This window comes from Gymnoscopelus microlampas (assembly GCF_963454915.1).
Source record: "Gymnoscopelus microlampas genome assembly, chromosome: 2".
In the NCBI taxonomy this organism is placed as follows: domain Eukaryota; kingdom Metazoa; phylum Chordata; class Actinopteri; order Myctophiformes; family Myctophidae; genus Gymnoscopelus; species Gymnoscopelus microlampas.
Genome location: NC_139939.1, coordinates 60,877,349 through 60,901,877, shown reverse-complemented (window position 1 = coordinate 60,901,877; position 24,529 = coordinate 60,877,349). Strand labels below are relative to the sequence as shown.

Sequence of the window (24,529 nt, the reverse complement as noted above, 5' to 3'; positions counted from 1 at the left end):
ATGTGTGGGAACCCTGTTTAAACACCTAAAGCTGCATTGTTATTATTTGATTCTGGTGATGTCACAGGCTCAGTGTGATGTCACAGGTTCAGTGTGATGTCACAGGTTCAGTGTGATGTCAGAACCGGTGAAAAATTCAATTCAATCTTTATATCAGACTCAGGAAGATCCATATCACAATTAAAAACAACACAATAACATAACAGAAATAATAAATAAAATGCAAATAGCTCACGTTCTGTTTCTGACAACATGTGAAGCCAACGGTTCCACAGTCTAGAGTGTGTGTGTAGGGTCCGTTATGACAGCCATGATGATGTCATTTACTGACTCACATGTACATAAGGTTATAACACAGAGCAGGTGGATACCCCACTGTCTCTCTGTCTCTACTCTGTCTCACTACTCTGTCTGTCTGTCTGTCTGTCTGTCTGTCTGTCTGTCTCAGGAGGAGACTCTGGCTCTGAGGAAAGAAGGCATCGGTGTGATTCTGGACTCAGAGCTTCCTCATCTGATCGGCATCGATGACGACCTCCTCAGCACCGGGATCATACTCTACCATCTGAAGGTACGTCTAGCTGTCAATCATTCTCTTATCTGTCAATCACCCCACATGGTCAGATATTCCTTCCCCAGCCCGTCACTTTAGGACTATTATGAACTTTCTCTTCTTTGTCATAATAATAAATAAAAATGTTAATTGTGTGGCTTTTAGGCTGTGTAAACAAAAGTTGCGCGGGGTTAAATATGACGAAAGAACTTAAATACACAAAGAAATTACTATGACCAATACCAACAGTCACAATAAATAATGTATTATGGCCAAAATACGCCATATTTCATATTTTATACTCAAAATGTGATACAGAATCTACCGATTACACTATTGTTTCAAAATGTATGAACATTTCTCAACATGAAAATGATTATAACGATTATGCAACAATTGCAATGATCTCAAATTATTGTGATTAGGTGATTATGTAATAAATGTGACAGATTTACAGGACTACTATTTGTGACAATCTTTTGAGTAATACCTGTGTGTGTGTGTGTGTGTGTGTGTGTGTGTGTGTGTGTGTGTGTGTGTGTGTGTGTGTGTGTGTGTGTGTGTGTGTGTGTGTGTGTGTGTGTGTGTGTGTGTGTGTGTGTGTGTGTGTGTGTGTGTGTGTGTGTGTGTGTGTGATCTCAGGAGGGAAGGACATACGTGGGCAGGGAGGACGCGTCTACAGAACAGGACATCAGTGAGTATTAAACCAACCAACCTCTGACCTGCAAAACACACCCTAACAATTAACTTAAGGGTTGTGTCTATATTGCATTATAATTGTGTTTATAAAGCATTATAATGCACTTCATAAGGCGTCATCACTCTTAAAGACAATACATGTTGATCTACTACTTCTAAAGACCAACGTTTTTGTGTGTGTGTGTGTGTGTGTGTGTGTGTGTGTGTGTGTGTGTGTGTGTGTGTGTGTGTGTGTGTGTGTGTGTGTGTGTGTGTGTGTGTGTGTGTGTGTGTGTGTGTGTGTGTGTGTGTGTGTGTGTGTGTGTGTGTGTGTGTGTGTGTGTCAGTCCTCCATGGCTTAGAACTGGACAGTGAACACTGTGTGTTTGACAACCAGAATGGAATGGTGACTCTGGTTCCACTGACTGAGGCTCAGTGTTCTGTCAATGGAGTCACCATCACCCACCCCACCCAGCTGAACCAAGGTAACTCCCCTTTAATAACCACACCCACCCAGCTGAACCAAGGTAACTCCCCTTTAACTCATTGAGTGCCATTGACGTGTTTCATGTGTTTTACCGCAATGGCGCAACGTGCCAATGACGTGTTTGACGTGTTTTTGAAAAAATATGAAAAAGAAAAAACGTTCAGAACCCAAGATATCATCATTTGAAGATTTACTGCTCCATTCACTTCTTGTTTAACTTATTACTGAAAAAGACTATCTCGGCTCCTGAGCACTTTTTTTTTACTCTGTATTTTTGGCTGGCACAGTTCGCAATCATTTTTTTATTTCATTGGCACTGAATGAGTTAACACATTCCCTGCCAACGACGCAGATCTACGTTTGTTCAGATCCAACCGTTGACCGCCAGTCACGTAGATCTACGTGATTCCATTATTTATTTATTAAATTCCACAAGACATCGGTCTAACGCAACTTAGGAATGATCCTGTGACTCTGCTAGAAGGAATCAACGATGTGACGTCATCCCAAAAAAACTCACTTCCGTCCGCTCCAATGATGGGATTTAGAGAAAAACATTTCTAGCTCTGATTCTTTTTTTATTTTTGGTGAAAACCATTTTGTGCGATCACTCTAAAATGGCAGATCGCGGTAAAATAAATGTTGTTCCAGTGGATAGACGGGACCCTCCCCCACCCCATGGCTCGGACCGCTAGGCCAGCGGTCCGGGCCAGATCTGCTACTTTAGAGACTATATATATTATTCATGTGTTGATTATACTGTATGTTCATATGTTAGTTTATATATGTTCATATGTTAGTTTATATATGTTCATATGTTAGTTTATATATGTTCATATGTTAGTTTATATATGTTCATATGTTAGTTTATATATGTTCATGTGTTAGTTTATATATGTTCATATGTTAGTTTATATATGTTCATATGTTAGTTTATATATGTTCATATGTTAGTTTATATATGTTCATATGTTAGTTTATATATGTTCATATGTTAGTTTATATATGTTCATATGTTAGTTTATATATGTTCATATGTTAGTTTATATATGTTCATATGTTAGTTTATATATGTTCATATGTTAGTTTATATATGTTCATATGTTAGTTTATATATGTTCATATGTTAGTTTATATATGTTCATATGTTAGTTTATATATGTTCATATGTTAGTTTATATATGTTCATGTGTTAGTTTATATATGTTCATATGTTAGTTTATATATGTTCATGTGTTAGTTAATATATGTTCATATGTTAGTATATATATGTTCATATGTTAGTTTATATATGTTCATATGTTAGTATATATATGTTCATATGTTAGTTTATATATGTTCATATGTTAGTATATATATGTTCATATGTTAGTTAATATATGTTCATATGTTAGTTTATATATGTTCATATGTTAGTATATATATGTTCATATGTTAGTTAATATATGTTCATATGTTAGTTTATATATGTTCATATGTTAGTATATATATGTTCATATGTTAGTTAATATATGTTCATATGTTAGTTTATATATGTTCATATGTTAGTATATATATGTTCATATGTTAGTTTATATATGTTCATATATTAGTTAATATATGTTCATATGTTAGTTTATATAAACTGCTCAAAAAAAGTTCGGAAACTTAACTTCGGTCAATTATATCTCCCCTTTAATAATACCAATTGGTATTGTGTTTTATATCATTTTTATCGTTGATTAGTCACCTTTACAACGAGGTACAGCTTGTAAGGATCGTGCATTCTTGGAATGAGCAACACAGCTAAACGTGTGGGTAGCGCCTCCAAAACATTTGCCAAAATCACCCAATATGCTTCTGTTGGTAATCGCTCTTGTTTTGAGCAACCTGCCAGCACACACCTGCTGAGAGGTGTGTGCCAGTAGTCACAGGTGTGTGACTGCCTCACAGGTGAGTGACTGGCACCTGAACATGGGTTCTGCAACTTTGTTGAGTTTATGTATGCTCCAAGCAGCAACACTGCCCCCATGGACTGCCACGTTTGTCCCTTCAGGATAAGGCCCGTGCAATAGGGCAAGTGAAGCTGGTGTTCCGTTACGCAGATTACGCATTATTTGATGTCAGCCCTGGTACCATTTGCAGGCAGGTGTGTGACTGGCACCTGAGCATGGACCCTGCAACTTTGACATCTGTCTTTGGTATCGTTGTGCAAATCTTGCCTGTAAATCTATGGTTCCTCAGTGAAGCAAGGGGTCTTGGGATATTGTCTTCCTTGTTGACTTCACCTGTCTCACAGAACTTGGTCCTAAGTTTGGAAATGGTACCAGGGCTAACACCAAATAATGCTGTCACTCTGCATAACGGAACACCAGCTTCACTTGCCCTGTTGCACGGGCCTTATCCTGAAGGGACAAACGTGGCATCTTTCCATGGGGGCAGTGTTGCTGCTTGGAGTACAAACTCAACAAAGTTGCAGAACCCATGTTCAGGTGCCAGTCACTCACCTGTGAGGCAGTCACACACCTGTGACTACTGGCACACACCTCTCAGCAGGTGTGTGCTGACAGGTTGCTCAAAACAAGAGTGATTACCAACAGAAGCATATTGGGTGATTTTGGCAAATGTTTTGGAGGCGCTACCCACACGTTTAGCTGTGTTGCTCATTCCAAAAATGCACGATCCTTACAAGCTGTACCTCGTTGTAAAGGTGACTAATCAACGATAAAAATGATATAAAACACAATACCAATTGGTATTATTAAAGGGGAGATATAATTGACCGAAGTTAAGTTTCCGAACTTTTTTTGAGCAGTTTATGTTCATATGTTAGTTTATATATGTTCATATGTTAGTTTATATATGTTCATATGTTAGTTTATATATGTTCATATGTTAGTTTATATATGTTCATATGTTAGTTTATATGTTTATAATGATGTTATGGTTATATGGTGTCTCATGTTATGTTTGTATATTGTTGTCTAAAGCTATTTATATATTATGTAAAGTTATTTGTGTGTTTAAACTTTATATATTCTGTATTATTCAGGAGCTGTCATTCTGTTGGGTCGCACAAACATGTTTCGTTTCAACCATCCTAAAGAGGCAGCCAGACTGCGGGAGAAACGCAAGGTAGGACTCCTTCTGACTTCTTCTAACTCCTTCTAACTCCTTCTGACTCCTTCTAACTCCTTCTGACTCCTTCTAACTCCTTCTAACTCCTTCTAACTCCTTCTAACTCCTTCTAACTCCACCTAACTCCACCTAACTCCACCTAACTCCATAACTCCTAACTCATTCTAATAGCTTGTAGTAGCATCATTCTAATAGCTTGTAGTAGCATCATTCTAATAGCTTTTAGTAGCATCATTCTAATAGCTTTTAGTAGCATCATTCTAATAGCTTTTAGTAGCATCATTCTAATAGCTTGTAGTAGCATCATTCTAATAGCTTTTAGTAGCATCATTCTAATAGCTTTTAGTAGCATCATTCTAATAGCTTGTAGTAGCATCATTCTAATAGCTTGTAGTAGCATCATTCTAATAGCTTGTAGTAGCATCATTCTAATAGCTTTTTAAAAATAGATTTATGCAAATCCATGTCATGTTTTTCTCTGTTTTTTTATTAACATATAGTGAGACAAGAGTTTATTTCCATTGCACATTTCATACACAACATCTATTCAAAGTGCTTTGCATACGTCATTCATAAAAACATATTCAAAGACATGGAAGGCATTTAAAACCAATATTATGTAATCGGTGACGTTTCTAAATTGTTGATTATGTTTCATAATTGAGATCGTGACTGAGATGTTCTTTGATGAAACCTGACACACAGACACATCCAATAAGAGAATATAACAACTTGAAATAAAACTTGGCAGGCAATGTGTTAAAGTTACGCTAGATTGGTAAATGCCGAAAATTGCGGTGATCTCGGCGTACAGACGCTTTTTCCGGGTCTGAGCCAGCCTGATAAACCAGGGCTATGTATTATATGGTTTCTTCATGATAAACCAGGGCTCTATGTGTTATATGGTTTCTTCATGATAAACCAGGGCTCTATGTATTATATGGTTTCTTCATGATAAATGAGGGCTCTATGTATTATATGGTTTCTTCATGATAAATGAGGGCTCTATGTATTGTATGGTTTCTTCATGATAAATGAGGGCTCTATGTATTATATGGTTTCTTCATGATAAATGAGGGCTCTATGTATTATATGGTTTCTTCATGATAAATGAGGGCTCTATGTATTGTATGGTTTCTTCATGATAAATGAGGGCTCTATGTATTATATGGTTTCTTCATGATAAATGAGGGCTCTATGTATTATATGGTTTCTTCATGATAAACCAGGGCTCTATGTATTGTATGGTTTCTTCATGATAAACCAGGGCTCTATGTATTGTATGGTTTCTTCATGATAAACCAGGGCTCTATGTATTGTATGGTTTCTTCATGATAAATGAGGGCTCTATGTGTTATATGGTTTCTTCATGATAAATGAGGGCTCTATGTATTGTATGGTTTCTTCATGATGAATGAGGGCTCTATGTATTATATGGTTTCTTCATGATAAATGAGGGCTCTATGTATTGTATGGTTTCTTCATGATAAATGAGGGCTCTATGTATTATATGGTTTCTTCATGATAAATGAGGGCTCTATGTATTATATGGTTTCTTCATGATAAACCAGGGCTCTATGTATTGTATGGTTTCTTCATGATAAACCAGGGCTCTATGTATTATATGGTTTCTTCATGATAAACCAGGGCTCTATGTATTGTATGGTTTCTTCATGATAAACCAGGGCTCTATGTATTATATGGTTTCTTCATGATAAACCAGGGCTCTATGTATTGTATGGTTTCTTCATGATAAACCAGGGCTCTATGTATTATATGGTTTCTTCATGATAAACCAGGGCTCTATGTATTATATGGTTTCTTCATGATAAACCAGGGCTCTATGTGTTATTTGGTTTCTTCACGTCACATATTGTGTAAAACATGATGTTATTCTTTCAGAGTGGTTTGTTGTCAACGTTCAGTCTGTCTATGACTGACCTGTCCAAGTCCTGTGAGAACCTCTCCACTGTCATGCTCTATAACCCTGGGTGAGTACCGTGTGTGTGTGTGTGTGTGTGTGTGTGTGTTTGTGTGTGTGTGTGTTAATAAAAACATGCCAGTGTTTATGACCGTAAATCGACGATCTTTTGACAGCCGCATAAGCCACAACTTGCACATGGATGAAAAGTGTCCGTGGGGGGCATTTTGGAGCTATGGCCCGTTGGAAATAGCTGGTTTTCAAAAAAATATAAAAAAATATATCATTTGAGATAGAAGTGTTTTTCGAAAAATCCTACCGTTGAAGCGGATTAAAATAATGAATATAAATACTTTTGGAAATCTCCTATGGGAAAAGAATAAATGGGGTCTGGAACGATGGAACCAGAAAATGGCCGCCACTGCTTTGCCCTATTAATAATGAAGGTAGTTGTTATTCTACATAACAGTTATCGCTATAATGTACAATCTGTTATTAATAATGAAGGTAGTTGTTATTCTACATAACAGCTATCACTATAATGTACAATCTGTTATTAATATTGCATGTAGCTGTTATTCTACATAACACCGATCACTATAATCACTATAGTTCCTGTTAACACCATTACAGTATGTATTCTGTACCTACTTTTAGAGCCCAGACCGATGTGTCTGTCATCATTTGACTTTTTTCATGGTATCTATGCAATGAGTGTACACTGACTGGCACCTTAGTTTTTTTTATTTTATTTTGAAGTTATTCAAATTGATTCGAATATTTTTTTACCCTTCCAAGATGTGTGTGAAAACATCAGTGATGGTGATCTAGGTCTAATGAATGGGTCTGGCTCTAGTTACTGTCTGGTCAAAGTCCCTCCCACTGGGAATTAACTTGATTCTTCTGTCTGTCCCCTCGTCCCTCTGGCTGAGACAGTCTCTTCTCTGACAAAGGTCCCGTCTACCTCAGGTAGCCCCGCCCGACCCCCATAACCTGTCCCGTGTGTCCACTAGTCGACTAGTGGTCCCCCGCCTCACTGTCCAGTCCCCCGTCTCACTGTCCAGTCCCCCGTCTCACTGTCTCTGTTGTCGTGTTGGTTGTGCATGCTAACGCTAATGCTAATGCTACATGACTGACAAAACAATCCGTACCAACGTGAAGACGTTTCATTCTTCAAACCGTCCTGTTGTCTGAGTAAAGGCCAACGTTATGCTTTGAGTGACAAGTGTCTCTGGAAAAAAATGTTTTCTCTGGAAAAATGGAAGGTTGCAGACGCCCTCATACAATGTCTCGTATAATCTGATTGGTTGGGACGATGTGTGAGACTTAGCTCTGGTCCACAGCGTTAGAAGGAGTTCTCCTTAACGCTATGGGACTTTCGAGCCGTTGTGCGCACACCCGCGGTAGCGCAGGCTGCGCAGCCTCTCGTCTTTAGTAAAACATAAAAATACACTTTTGCTACACTTTTGAGGTGGGCGGAGGGCGGGGTTCAGAGTGTTCCCACTGAGTAGAGTTGGCTTTCAACTCCATAAAAACCCTCTCTGTTTTGGTGAGTAACAAAAGTGTATTTTTTATTTTTACTAAAGGTGAGAGGCTGCGCAGCCTGCACTGCCGCGGGTGTGCGCACAACGGCTCGAAAGTACCATAGTGTTAAAGGACAACTTTAGTTTTTTACAACCAAGGTTTATATTTTAGCTTGTAATTAAAGTAAATAAAAGATGAGTGTTATTTTTTTTTCATTTACTGCTTTCTACAGTTTTGGCAATTTTTGCGATATTTTTTACAGTGGGCGGGGGCATTCTGTCCGGTGGCTAAATATGCCTTTTTTTACACAATAAAAAAGGTCCTGTGGTCTTTGATGGCCAGATGTGAGTTATTGGGGGCTAGAAGAGCTACTGTAAATAATAATAAAGAAAACACCGGGTTATTGTGTCAAAAAAGACATATTTAGCCACCGGACAGAATGCCCCCGCCCACTGTAAAAAAGATTGCGAAAATTGCTAAAACTATAGAAAGCAGTACATTTAAACATTTTAACACTCATATTGTATTTACTTTAATTACAATCTAAAGCATAAACCTTGGTTGTAAAAAACTAAAGTTGTCCTTTAAGGAGAACTCCTTCTAACACTGTGGACCAGAGCTATGTGAGACCAACATCCCACTTCCTTGTTTCCGCTGTGTGGCGACGCTGTGGCGTGTTGGTGGAGTCACGGTCCATACCAATACGCTCAAATCCCACCGTGTGTGACAACGCGTGTGACACGTCGCTCCGCGCTTGTTGTTCAAAGCACATCGGCCTTTATACTGAGTTGTGTGCGGCCGTCGTGCGTCCGAAAATAGCCGATCTGCAAACCTCAAAACTCATCACCACTGCGACACGTGTTGAAGCTTGCAGATCTGCTATTGTAGGTTGTACGACGCCACAGGCAACGATGTACCGGCCTTTTATTTAGACTGCAGTCGTCTTAGGCTGTTGTGTTTGTGTGTGTGTGTGTGTGTGTGTGTGTGTGTGTGTGTGTAGTGAGTGTGTGTGTGTGTGTGTGTGTGTGTGTGTGTGTGTGTGTGTGTGTGTGTAGTGTGTGTGTGTGTGTGTGTGTGTGTGTGTGTGTGTGTGTGTGTGTGTGTGTGTGTGTGTGTGTGTGTGTGTGTGTGTGTGTGTGTGTGTGTGTAGTGTGTGTGTGTGTGTGTGCGTGCGTGCGTGCGTGCGTGTGTAGTGAGTGTGTGTGTGTGTGTGTGTGTGTGTGTGTGTGTGTGTGTGTGTGTGTGTGTGTGTGTGTGTGTGTGTGTGTGTGTGTGTGTGTAGTGTGTGTGTGTGTGTGTGTGTGTGTAGTGTGTAGTGTGTAGTGTGTGGGTGTGTGTATGTGCGTGTTAAAGCTGAAACTGAGCGATGTGTGTTTGCTGGTCAGGTTGGAGTTTGAGAGACAACAGAGAGAGGAGCTGGACAAACTGGAGCTTAAAAGGTATGATCAGAACCAACTTGATTGATTGACAGGTTGTACTGTTGTCGCCCCTCCCTCACGTGTTTTAACCCATTAAGACCTGAAGCCGATTCTACAAAATGTCTTCTAAATCCTATCAATTCTCTGAAAAACGTATGTTTATCAATGGTGCTCAAACTTTTTCATGTCAAGGACCCCCAAAATGATGTGTATTTGGCCGCGGACCCCCATCTGAAAATGTTTTGTTCCAGGGACCCCCAGAAGCAAAGAATAGAGTTAAAAATGTTCGCTTTGAAATGTCAAATATTTGCACACATTTTCACGATTTTTCTAAAATAGCAGATCTACAAGCTCGTAGCGCGGCACTCGGTGCCGCGCTATGAGCTTGTAGATCTGCTATTTTTGAATAGCCCAAAGTATAAAATAATGCTTTTTAGCTCAAATGAAAAAGTGACACGGATGCGTTCCAGGTATTAATGGGTTAATGCGAGAGCTTCTGGAAACAACAGGTTTACACGGATATAAGAAGTGGGTGAAGTGTTTGTTTTTGTGCAACAAGCTCCATCGTTTGTGTGGTGCGCTACGAGCTTGTAGATCTGCTATTTTTTGAAAAATCTGTGCAAATCTGTGCAAATCTTTGAATATATATGTGACCCTCTTTGACGGGAGGACAGTCATTTCGCTGGTGCCCATTCTTCAGGAAAGCACTCCAAAATGAGTTTATAGCCCAGTTAGACTCTTCACATACTAGAGTATGTCTGACAGACATTTCAGAGCTTAAATCGACATGTAAATATGAAATAAATGCATAAACGTGTAGTAAAATATAAGGTTAGAGTTAGCATTTGCTAGCATTGCTAACCAAGTCCTCAGTTTCCATCCAAACATCGCAAAATCGCAGTAAAATCCGCTATTTCTACCCGATCGTTTTGAAAGGTATCACTAGTCTGTTAGACTGAAAGAACGAGTCCAATCGATGGTCTTTAAGGGCGGATCCAAACCGAGCCGGCAGATTCCTGCAGCGCTTTCCTATTGCTTCACCAATCTATGTCCTTCACTCCATGTCAACATGAAACCTTTAATGGTCTTCATTCCATGTCACCATGAAACCTTTAATGGTCTTCATTCCATGTCATCACCATGAAACCTTTAATGGTCTTCATTCCATGTCATCATGAAACCTTTAATGGTCTTCATTCCATGTCATCATGAAACCTTTAATGGTCTTCATTCCATGTCATCATGAAACCTTTAATGGTCTTCATTCCATGTCATCATGAAACCTTTAATGGTCTTCATTCCATGTCAACATGAAACCTTTAATGGTCTTCATTCCATGTCATCATGAAACCTTTAATGGTCTTCATTCCATGTCAACATGAAACCTTTAATGGTCTTCATTCCATGTCAACATGAAACCTTTAATGGTCTTCATTCCATGTCACCATGAAACCTTTAATGGTCTTCATTCCATGTCAACATGAAACCTTTAATGGTCTTCATTCCATGTCACCATGAAACCTTTAATGGTCTTCATTCCATGTCATCACCATGAAACCTTTAATGGTCTTCATTCCATGTCAACATGAAACCTTTAATGGTCTTCATTCCATGTCATCATGAAACCTTTAATGGTCTTCATTCCATGTCACCATGAAACCTTTAATGGTCTTCATTCCATGTCATCATGAAACCTTTAATGGTCTTCATTCCATGTCAACATGAAACCTTTAATGGTCTTCATTCCATGTCATCAACATGAAACCTTTAATGGTCTTCATTCCATGTCATCATGAAACCTTTAATGGTCTTCATTCCATGTCACCATGAAACCTTTAATGGTCTTCATTCCATGTCACCATGAAACCTTTAATGGTCTTCATTCCATGTCATCACCATGAAACCTTTAATGGTCTTCATTCCATGTCAACATGAAACCTTTAATGGTCTTCATTCCATGTCATCATGAAACCTTTAATGGTCTTCATTCCATGTCAACATGAAACCTTTAATGGTCTTCATTCCATGTCATCATGAAACCTTTAATGGTCTTCATTCCATGTCAACATGAAACCTTTAATGGTCTTCATTCCATGTCATCAACATGAAACCTTTAATGGTCTTCATTCCATGTCATCATGAAACCTTTAATGGTCTTCATTCCATGTCACCATGAAACCTTTAATGGTCTTCATTCCATGTCACCATGAAACCTTTAATGGTCTTCATTCCATGTCATCACCATGAAACCTTTAATGGTCTTCATTCCATGTCAACATGAAACCTTTAATGGTCTTCATTCCATGTCATCATGAAACCTTTAATGGTCTTCATTCCATGTCAACATGAAACCTTTAATGGTCTTCATTCCATGTCACCATGAAACCTTTAATGGTCTTCATTCCATGTCATCATGAAACCTTTAATGGTCTTCATTCCATGTCAACATGAAACCTTTAATGGTCTTCATTCCATGTCACCATGAAACCTTTAATGGTCTTCATTCCATGTCACCATGAAACCTTTAATGGTCTTCATTCCATGTCATCACCATGAAACCTTTAATGGTCTTCATTCCATGTCAACATGAAACCTTTAATGGTCTTCATTCCATGTCAACATGAAACCTTTAATGGTCTTCATTCCATGTCACCATGAAACCTTTAATGGTCTTCATTCCATGTCAACATGAAACCTTTAATGGTCTTCATTCCATGTCAACATGAAACCTTTAATGGTCTTCATTCCATGTCATCACCAGGAGGCTGGTGAAGTTAATGTGTTAATGGGTTTATGGGGTTAATGGGTTAATGGGGTTAATGGGTTAATGGGTTAATGGGTTAATGGGTTAATGGGTTAATGTCGTCACCAGGAGGCTGGTGAAGTTAATTTGTTAATGGGGTTAATGTGTTAATGGGGTTAATGTGTTAATGGGGTTAATGTGTTAATGGGGTTAATGGGTTAATGGGTTAATGTGTTAATGGGTTAATGGGTTAATGGGGTTAATGGGTTAATGGGTTAATGTGTTAATGGGTTAATGGGTTAATGGGTTAATGGGGTTAATGGGTTAATGGGTTAATGGGGTTAATGGGTTAATGGGTTAATGGGTTAATGGGTTAATTAATGTCGTCACCAGGAGGCTGGTGAAGCAGATGGAGCTGAAGCAGCAGAGCGAGAAGGAGGAGCTGGAGCGCCTCCAGAGGGAGGTGGAGGTGCAGCGCCGGGAGTCGGAGGAGGTGCAGCAGCGCATCCTCCGGCAGGAGGAGAGCCTGCGGAGGCGCAGCCAGGACATCGAGAGCCGCCTGCGGGACCTCCTGGCCGAGAAGGAGCGCTTCGAGGAGGAGAGGCAGCAGGACCTCCTGGCCCAGAAGGAGCGCTTCGAGGAGGAGAGGCAGCAGGACCTCCTGGCCCAGAAGGAGCGCTTCGAGGAGGAGAGGCAGCAGGAGATCCAGGAGCGCCGGAGGCAACAGGAGAAGGTAGTGTTTGGCTTCGGATCTTGTGATTGATCCTAAACCAATCTCACGCGCACTGCTGCTGTTAACTCTTTGACTGCCATTGACGAGATTTCTCGTTTTTCTCCGCATGGCTCAGCCAGCCGTCGACGAGATTGACGAGATTTTTGAAAAAAATAAAAATTAAAAAAAAAAAAAATTTTTTTTTTTTTTTTTTTTTTCAAACATTTTTTTTTTTATCACAAAGGAAGCAGGAGATAACGCGATACGAAGATTTTCTGCTCCATTCACTTCAATGTTAAAAAATAAACGGAGACAAAATTCACAGTTTACCTATTTTTGCAATGTTATTCTCTGGCAGGGAAGGGGGGTAGATGTGTAAATACTCTGGCAGTCAAAGAGTTAAAGACTACCAAAACACAGTCGCCCCAAAACACAGTCGCCCCAAAACACAGTCGCCCCAAAACACAGTCGCCCCAAAACACAGTCGCCCCGGGGCAAATCCGGTGGTATTCACCTGGTATTCTTAAACGTAACCTCAATAAACTATGTCTAAACCTAACCTTAACCTCAGTAAACTATGTCTAAACCTAACCTTATTCCTAACCTTAACCTCAGTAAAACTATGTCTAAACCTAACCTTATTCCTAACCTTAACCTCAGTAAAACTATGTCTAAACCTAACCTTATTCCTAACCTTAACCTCAGTAAAACTATGTCTAAACCTAACCTTATTCCTAACCTTAACCTCAGTAAAACTATGCCTAAAACCAACCTTATTCTAACCTTAACCTCAGTAAACTATGCCTAAACCTAACCTTATTCCTAACCTTAACCTCAGTAAACTATGCCTAAACCTAACCTTATTCCTAACCTTAACCTCAGTAAAACTATGCCTAAACCTAACCTTATTCCTATCCTTAACCTCAGTAAAACTGTCTAAACCTAACCTTATTCCTAACCTTAACCTCAGTAAAACTATGCCTAAACCTAACCTTATTCCTAACCTTAACCTCAGTAAACTATGCCTAAACCTAACCTTATTCCTAACCTTAACCTCAGTAAAACTATGTCTAAACCTAACCTTATTCCTAACCTTAACCTCAGTAAACTATGCCTAAACCTAACCTTATTCCTAACCTTAACCTCAGTAAAACTATGTCTAAACCTAACCTTATTCCTATCCTTAACCTCAGTAAAACTGTCTAAACCTAACCTTATTCCTAACCTTAACCTCAGTAAAACTATGCCTAAACCTAACCTTATTCCTAACCTTAACCTCAGTAAAACTATGCCTAAACCTAACCTTATTCCTAACCTTAACCTCAGTAAACTATGCCTAAACCTAACCTTATTCCTAACCTTAACCTCAGTAAAACTATGTCTAAACCTAACCTTATTCCTAACCTTAACCTCAGTAAAACTATGTCTAAACCTAACCTTATTCCTAACCTTAACCTCAGTAAAACTATGTCTAAACCTAACCTTATTCCTATCCTTAACCTCAGTAAAACTATGTCTAAACCTAACCTTATTCCTAACCTTAACCTCAGTAAAACTGTCTAAACCTAACCTTATTCCTAACCTTAACCTCAGTAAAACTATGTCTAAACCTAACCTTATTCCTAACCTTAACCTCAGTAAACTATGCCTAAACCTAACCTTATTCCTAACCTTAACCTCAGTAAAACTATGCCTAAACCTAACCTTATTCCTAACCTTAACCTCAGTAAAACTATGCCTAAAACTAACCTTATTCTAACCTTAACCTCAGTAAAACTATGCCTAAACCTAACCTTATTCCTAACCTTAACCTCAGTAAAAATATGTCTAAACCTAACCTTATTCCTAACCTTAACCTCAGTAAAACTATGTCTAAACCTAACCTTATTCTAACCTTAACCTCAGTAAAACTATGTCTAAACCTAACCTTATTCCTAACCTTAACCTCAGTAAAACTATGTCTAAACCTAACCTTATTCCTAACCTTAACCTCAGTAAAACTATGCCTAAAACTAACCTTATTCTAACCTTAACCTCAGTAAAACTATGCCTAAACCTAACCTTATTCCTAACCTTAACCTCAGTAAACTATGCCTAAACCTAACCTTATTCCTAACCTTAACCTCAGTAAAACTATGTCTAAACCTAACCTTATTCCTAACCTTAACCTCAGTAAAACTATGTCTAAACCTAACCTTATTCCTATCCTTAACCTCAGTAAAACTGTCTAAACCTAACCTTATTCCTAACCTTAACCTCAGTAAAACTATGTCTAAACCTAACCTTATTCCTAACCTTAACCTCAGTAAACTATGCCTAAACCTAACCTTATTCCTAACCTTAACCTCAGTAAAACTATGCCTAAACCTAACCTTATTCCTAACCTTAACCTCAGTAAACTATGCCTAAACCTAACCTTATTCCTAACCTTAACCTCAGTAAAACTATGTCTAAACCTAACCTTATTCCTAAACGTAACCTCAGTAAAACTATGTCTAAACCTAACCTTATTCTAACCTTAACCTCAGTAAAACTATGTCTAAACCTAACCTTATTCCTAAACGTAACCTCAGTAAAACTATGCCTAAACCTAACCTTATTCCTAAACGTAACCTCAGTAAAACTATGTCTAAACCTAACCTTATTCCTAACCTTAACCTCAGTAAAACTATGTCTAAACCTAACCTTATTCCTAACCTTAACCTCAGTAAAACTATGTCTAAACCTAACCTTATTCCTAACCTTAACCTCAGTAAAACTATGTCTAAACCTAACCTTATTCCTGTCTAAACCTAACCTTATTCCTAACCTTAACCTCAGTAAAACTATGTCTAAACCTAACCTTATTCCTAACCTTAACCTCAGTAAAACTATGTCTAAACCCAACCTTATTCCTAAACGTAACCTCAATAAACTATGCCTAAACCCAACCTTATTCCTAACCTTAACCTCAGTAAAACTATGTCTAAACCTAACCTTATTCTAACCTTAACCTCAGTAAACTATGTCTAAACCTAACCTTATTCCTAACCTTAACCTCAGTAAACTATGTCTAAACCTAACCTTATTCCTAACTTTAACCTCAGTAAAACTATGTCTAAACCTAACCTTATTCCTAACCTTAACCTCAGTAAAACTATGTCTAAACCTAACCTTATTCCTAACCTTAACCTCAGTAAAACTATGTCTAAACCTAACCTTATTCCTAACCTTAACCTCAGTAAAACTATGCCTAAAACTAACCTTATTCTAACCTTAACCTCAGTAAAACTATGCCTAAACCTAACCTTATTCCTAACCTTAACCTCAGTAAACTATGCCTAAACCTAACCTTATTCCTAACCTTAACCTCAGTAAAACTGTCTAAACCTAACCTTATTCCTAACCTTAACCTCAGTAAAACTATGTCTAAACCTAACCTTATTCCTAACCTTAACCTCAGTAAACTATGCCTAAACCTAACCTTATTCCTAACCTTAACCTCAGTAAAACTATGCCTAAACCTAACCTTATTCCTAACCTTAACCTCAGTAAACTATGCCTAAACCTAACCTTATTCCTAACCTTAACCTCAGTAAACTATGCCTAAACCTAACCTTATTCCTAACCTTAACCTCAGTAAAACTATGTCTAAACCTAACCTTATTCCTAACCTTAACCTCAGTAAAACTATGTCTAAACCTAACCTTATTCCTAACCTTAACCTCAGTAAAACTATGTCTAAACCTAACCTTATTCCTAAACGTAACCTCAGTAAAACTATGTCTAAACCTAACCTTATTCCTAAACGTAACCTCAGTAAAACTATGTCTAAACCTAACCTTATTCCTAACCTTAACCTCAGTAAAACTATGTCTAAACCTAACCTTATTCCTAACCTTAACCTCAGTAAAACTATGTCTAAACCAGCGGTGTCAAACTCGCGGCCCGCGGGCGTTTTGCGGCCCACGGAAAGGTCGATGGCGGCCCAGGAAATACTTTTAAAAATAGTAAATTGATACTACATCTAACAGACATAGAGTCGGAGTTTACATTGCCTTGCTGAGCGTCCAAGCAGATCTCCCCCACTCCGCCACGGGCTACTTGGCTGCAGCAAGTACCTTTGATGGCCCGCTTTGTCTCTCCCCAGCTGTGGAATGTTGTGGCTGATTGGCTCGTTAAGAGTCTATTCAACTACTAGTCGAGTAGTAATGGCTATACTCTTTGATCCTCACACAGGAGTCAGACTCTCTCTCTCTCTCTCTCTCTCTCTCTCTCTCTCTGTCTGAAGCAGCAATTGACTTAGATGTGTTAAAAATAAATCTATCAAAGATGCTTCTTTTATTTCTCAGGAGCTTGCCCAGTGAAATCCTCAGTGTTAATTGAACTCGGAGTGGATTTAACATTCTATCTGGGGAAAGCATCTGTGTCGTTTTAAGATTTATTTGGCTATTCAAAAATAGCAGATCTACAAGCTCATAGTGCTGCACTGAGTGCTGCACTGTGAGCTTGTAGATCTGCTATTTTTGAAAAATCATGGAAATCTTTACAAATGTCTCCTACATGCTAACAGTTTTCTGAAACACTTATGTTGCTATAACGTGGTTCTCTAACTTTTTTATGTCTATATTATATATTATTATATATATAATAGGTAGTTAGAAGCATTAATCATATATGTGTTAAAAAATAAATGTATCAAAGCTGCTTCTTTTATTTCTCAGGAGCTTGCCCAGTGAAATCCTCAGTGTTATTTGAACTCAGAGTGTATTTAACATTCTATCTGGGGAAAGCATCTCTGTAATTTTAAGATTTATTTGGCTATTCAAAAATAGCAGATATAAAGTGGATCTGCTTGTAGATCTGCTATTTTTGAAAAATCATGGAAATTCGTGGTGTTGATGCATCTTTGACCGTCACTGAGGAGTTTGTGGGGCTGGTGCCTATGACAGACACTACAACAGCAGATGACGTGTTCACCTGCCTGGTCGCTGTAGTTATAGCAGTGACTGAGATGTAGTGGAGTAGAAGTAAAAGTTCTGGAAATTGGAAATACTCTAATAAAGTAAAACTACTTCAAATCTTTACTTAGGTACAGTACTTGAGTAAATGTAATTAGTTACTTTACACCACTGTTCTATATATGTAATTATTTAACAACCCACACAAATTATCAGGTATTGTTTAACTTCAAATTGAATTATTCTACTTAAAATGGTTTATAATAATAATTATAATTATTATAATTATTATTATTGTTACAAATTGCATTGTTTGTTTTCTGAGACAAGTTCAGACAACAGATTGAAAAACAATGCTGTATAACTGAATGCGTGAGCGCGCATGTGTATCCGCAACTGGTTCCTGCCCACCTCAAGTCACAATTTGACCAATCTTGCCCGGACACCAAATTAAGTTTGACACCCCTGGTCTAAACCTAACCTTATTCCTAACCTTAACCTCAGTAAAACTATGTCTAAACCTAACCTTATTCCTAACCTTAACCTCAGTAAAACTATGTCTAAACCTAACCTTATTCCTATCCTTAACCTCTGTAAAACTATGTCTAAACCTAACCTTATTCTAACCTTAACCTCAGTAAACTATGTCTAAACCTAACCTTATTCCTGAACTTAACCTCAGTAAAACTATGCCTAAACCTAACCTTAACCTCAGTAAAACTAAGTCTAAACCTAACCTTATTCCTAAACGTAACCTCAGTAAAACTATGTCTAAACCTAACCTTATTCCTAACCTTAACCTCAGTAAAACTATGTCTAAACCTAACCTTATTCCTAACCTTAACCTCAGTAAAACTATGTCTAAACCTAACCTTATTCCTAACCTTAACCTCAGTAAAACTATGTCTAAACCTAACCTTATTCCTGTCTAAACCTAACCTTATTCCTAACCTTAACCTCAGTAAAACTATGTCTAAACCTAACCTTATTCCTAACCTTAACCTCAGTAAAACTATGTCTAAACCCAACCTTATTCCTAAACGTAACCTCAATAAACTATGCCTAAACCCAACCTTATTCCTAACCTTAACCTCAGTAAAACTATGTCTAAACCTAACCTTATTCTAACCTTAACCTCAGTAAACTATGTCTAAACCTAACCTTATTCCTAACCTTAACCTCAGTAAACTATGTCTAAACCTAACCTTATTCCTAACTTTAACCTCAGTAAAACTATGTCTAAACCTAACCTTATTCTAACCTTAACCTCAGTAAACTATGTCTAAACCTAACCTTATTCCTAACCTTAACCTCAGTAAAACTATGTCTAAACCTAACCTTATTCCTAACCTTAACCTCAGTAAAACTATGTCTAAACCTAACCTTATTCCTAACCTTAACCTCAGTAAAACTATGCCTAAAACTAACCTTATTCTAACCTTAACCTCAGTAAAACTATGCCTAAACCTAACCTTATTCCTAACCTTAACCTCAGTAAACTATGCCTAAACCTAACCTTATTCCTAACCTTAACCTCAGTAAAACTGTCTAAACCTAACCTTATTCCTAACCTTAACCTCAGTAAAACTATGTCTAAACCTAACCTTATTCCTAACCTTAACCTCAGTAAACTATGCCTAAACCTAACCTTATTCCTAACCTTAACCTCAGTAAAACTATGCCTAAACCTAACCTTATTCCTAACCTTAACCTCAGTAAACTATGCCTAAACCTAACCTTATTCCTAACCTTAACCTCAGTAAACTATGCCTAAACCTAACCTTATTCCTAACCTTAACCTCAGTAAAACTATGTCTAAACCTAACCTTATTCCTAACCTTAACCTCAGTAAAACTATGTCTAAACCTAACCTTATTCCTAACCTTAACCTCAGTAAAACTATGTCTAAACCTAACCTTATTCCTAAACGTAACCTCAGTAAAACTATGTCTAAACCTAACCTTATTCCTAAACGTAACCTCAGTAAAACTATGTCTAAACCTAACCTTATTCCTAACCTTAACCTCAGTAAAACTATGTCTAAACCTAACCTTATTCCTAACCTTAACCTCAGTAAAACTATGTCTAAACCTAACCTTATTCCTAACCTTAACCTCAGTAAAACTATGTCTAAACCTAACCTTATTCCTATCCTTAACCTCTGTAAAACTATGTCTAAACCTAACCTTATTCTAACCTTAACCTCAGTAAACTATGTCTAAACCTAACCTTATTCCTGAACTTAACCTCAGTAAAACTATGCCTAAACCTAACCTTAACCTCAGTAAAACTAAGTCTAAACCTAACCTTATTCCTAACCTTAACCTCAGTAAAACTATGTCTAAACCTAACCTTATTCCTGAACTTAACCTCAGTAAAACTATGTCTAAACCGAGAGTTATGCATATAACTAAGGTTCTACGAATTCCGGATGACCGCCAGAGGCAGTGTTTTCAACACCTGGATATTCATCGTGCGCTCGCGCATAGGTCGAATATTAATACCAACAAAGTCACTCGTGACCTGTGTACACGCACGCCACCTATATAGGTGCGGTGCACACAGCGATCATCCTCTTGAAATCTTTTCGTCGAGAATGAGATTCCGAGTGACAGTCAACTCTGGCGGTCATCCGGAATTCGTAGAACCTTAGTTATATGCATAACTCTCGTTCTACTTCATTCCTTCTGACCGCCAGAGGCAGTGTTTTCAACACCTGGATGACTAATACCAACATAGTCACGAGGAATCTGCGCTTACCGAGGTCGGTTTGCAGATAGAATGAACAGACAACAGCACAGCCGTCGCTGCGAGACGGCCAGGTTGACACTGTATATATATATATATATATACACATTATATATATAGGAGCGGGCAAAAACCCATGACAGATGAAGCCCATTCGGCTGCATCTCCTGGCCTGCTCTAAGCCTGTATCACTGAGGGAGAGGCTCTGGCAACATCCCCGGTCAAAAAATGCCTTGGGGGGAAACCTAGAGGCCCGCTGAAGACGTACATCTGCCTGAACGCAGCAATGAAAGTCTCCCTTAAGCCAAGGCACAGCTGTGCCCTTCACAGACAAATACAACCAAACTCCAGCCATCACAGCTATGTCCTGCCACAGAGCCCGGACGGGACACAATAGGCAGGTACTAGAATGCAGTTGCTCCACCCCTGGTTGAGGAGCAAACTAACAAATCAATAGGCTAGCTGCCGTGACAGGCAGAAAGCCTCTGAGGACGTAAGGAGGGGTCTGTCATATGGTAAACCCAGACCCATCGGAATCCCACTTTAACAGTCTCTGGCAATGGCCAGGGCATGAAGCCCACCTACTCACTTTTGCATATGAAGCAGTGAGGACAAAGAGTACTAGCAGATAGTCATCTGAGAGCAGCCTGATGTACCGGCTGGGGACAAAGCTTCCAATACCACAGGCAAGCATCATGAAGGCCCCCATGCAACCTGTGGGGGCCACACGCGGAGAGCATCTCAATGGTAGAGAGGCTGAACCCTTTATTTAACATCCTCCGCAGATATCTAGAGCAGCATAAGCCCAGAGCAACGCTCCCACCTATACAGTGGCCCTTGTCCCAACTAGCGCACAGTTTACACTCACTGGCGTGCAACGCCCTGGTGTACGATGTACGAAAATCCAGTAATGTTCGGACAATAGTTTTGAGTTTCAGTGGTCAATGACGCAGCTGAAGGTTAGGAGTGAGGATGCCACATGCACCTCCCCCCCCAAACTGTGACAGGAGATCTTGTCTCCGTGGAGAGGCCAAGGCACTTCATTGAGAAGCTGCAGTAGGCCAGAGCATCTTGCCCTAACGGACTGGTCTGTCCGGGAAGGGAGACCTACAGTCAACAACGCGTCATGCCCCCTAGGCTAACGGTACTACCGCTCTGCCATACCTATGCACGTGATCCGAACTGCTATCGGATCCAAGAGGCTTCCAGTGGGAAACATGTCCGTAGCCTGGACTGTACACCCAACAAGCGCATTGCTATGAAATTTGCAAGATGAGGCAAGGCCCACAGAAGGAGCTTCCAAGCCTCCTGCAGAGACTGACTGGGTCAAGCGCCCCAGAAGACAGACTGTTGACATATTGTGTTATTGAACACGGCATAAACATCCTGAGGGCCAGGTGCACCGCATGCAGGTCCAGTGCATCAACGACACTGGCTGGAGACCCTCACCAATCTGTTGCAGTTTTGGGGTTCGAGGCCCAAGCCACAAATATATATATATATGAGTAAATCAAGTAGATCAAGCAGAAGCCTTCCAATTGAACTGAACTGCCTGTTCACGGTGCACAATGCTGCAAGGCCTGTTGGGTAGCAGGCCCAAACGTCTGGCCTGGAATGACAGGCAGAGTGTGAAGTGTCTCACTGCCCCTCCATGAGAGTGGGGCCTGTTGGAATGGTCCACACTCCTTTCTTTTTTTTTCCACACATTTGTACATGCGTGAAATTCATCCGCTGTATTTATTTACCCATCCTAGAACTACTAGGAGCAGTGAGCAGCCATTCACCGGCGCTCAGGGGGCAATTAGGGGCTCAGATAGGGACACACATCGACCCATTGCTGGCCTGGCATCAAACCACTCAGTTATGGCCACCCCTTAGAAAGCCATACGTGGCACTGACATTATGCAAGTAGACAGTCTGCTGATTCTCTAACCATGCAAGCAAACGCCTAGAGTGATAGGCGCTGCATAGGCGCTGCACAGGCGCTGTGTCTGCGTATCAACACTCGCATGCCGGAGGGCCAGGGCGAGGTAGTTAAGGGAATGTCCAATACATCCCATTCCAGCTGCTGTGGCATGGCTCTAGGTAGCAGACCAGAGACTAACACTGTGGCCATGAGCAACAGTCATCCAGCTCAACAGCTTCATCTAGTGACACCACCAGAGAAGCAATGTTTACAGTTTAGGCATTTAGCAGGCGCTCTTAATCCGGATCGACTTACAGTAATGTAAGTAAAGTAAGCAATGTTGGCATCAACCACTAGCCTTAGGTCTAGGCCATATTGGGCTGTACTCCCCATGGCTGGCCAATCAGCCAAACATTCACAGCCATAGCCTGTGTCAGGCACCATAGTCAGGACATGACTGGCGCAAGTAATGGACCTTCTCTTCTGGGACCAGAGGGGACCAGCAATTGTTGCAATAATCCATGGGCAACAGCAACAGAGTGAGACACTCAATACTACTGATGACGTAGCCGTAGCGAAAGCAAGAATCATTCAGGCTACAGTGTCAAGGACACAGTATGATAGTCAAGAAGTGGAGAAGCGAACCACTTCAATCGTCATATAAAATTATTTAAGACTATTGCACTACCAAGCACATAGTATTATCTGGATAGCAGCAGAGCGACATACACTCAAGCAATGATATCAAGTATTCACAGTATACTGCATATGTTGAATAGCAGTAGTGAGTACCAGGTACACACAGTATTAGTGGGCAACAGCAGAAGAGCGAGATACACTCAGTGCTATTGATAACGTAGCCATAGCAAAAGAGCGAGAATCGTTCAAGCTACAGCGTCAGGTACCTATGTACTTGGTAATGTATTCCGTTGCCTTGGAGCCCAGGAAGAATAGCTGCTGGCTGTCCTTTCGCCGCAGCTAATGGGGTTCCATTGCCAATAAACAAAGCTTATTGATTATCAGTACACAGCGTACAATGTTACTAATATGCAACGTCGTCGTAGCAAGGAGCGAGAACCACTCAAGCCACAGTGTCATGTCATGTGTCAAATACACACAGTATGATAACCAAGTGATGGCAAAGCGAGACACACTTGAACCATACTAGTATTATAATTCCATTTTACTGCCAAGCACAAACAGTATAATCCGAATAGCAGCAGCTATGATACGCACTCAAACTGTGAGGTTAAGCACACACAGTGGCAGTATTGGCATATCCCTGTTATATCACGGGCAAAATGCTGCCCTTTTGAAAGAAAAAAAAAAAAACGTTTTTTTTTTCAGTTTACAGCAGGGGTCTTCAACAGGGGGTCCGGGACCCCTAGGGGGTCCTCAGAGTTACTACAGGGGGTCCGCCAAATCTTTATGTGATACGATTTTTCTTTTTACCGTAACCACTCGAAACCTAGCATCCCTTTTCTGAGGAGAACTTTAGCCAAAAATAGCCGATCTACAAGCCCACAAAACGCTGCTTAAGTCAGTACTGAGCAGCGTTTACTACTTAACATGTGTTTTGGCGCTCAGTGGAGTTGGGACCTGTATGCACACACCTGTCCGGTAGTGTGTTATTCTCTGGACATAGCATCAAGTACATGTAGTAATAGGTACACAGTATATCGTCCAATAACGACGAGTGAAGCACACTCTGGATGCTCTTTATTAGCTGCAGCAATCAAGCTAACAAGCACCACATGTCTGGTAGATAGAATGTCTGCGTTAGAG

At 39.7% G+C, this 24,529-nt stretch overlaps 1 protein-coding gene across 3 annotated transcripts in view; it reads left to right on the top strand.

Annotated features, from left to right (window-relative positions):
* kif16ba (kinesin family member 16Ba) overlaps positions 1-24,529 on the top strand; it is a 112,714-nt gene that overhangs the window by 46,173 nt on the left and 42,012 nt on the right. For all 3 annotated transcript variants that reach the window (XM_084082711.1, XM_084082709.1, XM_084082710.1), the window contains exons 13-19: positions 449-568; positions 1,193-1,244; positions 1,576-1,713; positions 4,747-4,829; positions 6,735-6,823; positions 9,663-9,716; positions 12,832-13,171. In XM_084082711.1, the coding sequence (XP_083938837.1) occupies positions 449-568; positions 1,193-1,244; positions 1,576-1,713; positions 4,747-4,829; positions 6,735-6,823; positions 9,663-9,716; positions 12,832-13,171 (876 nt within the window). The remainder of the gene's footprint in view (positions 1-448; positions 569-1,192; positions 1,245-1,575; positions 1,714-4,746; positions 4,830-6,734; positions 6,824-9,662; positions 9,717-12,831; positions 13,172-24,529) is intronic.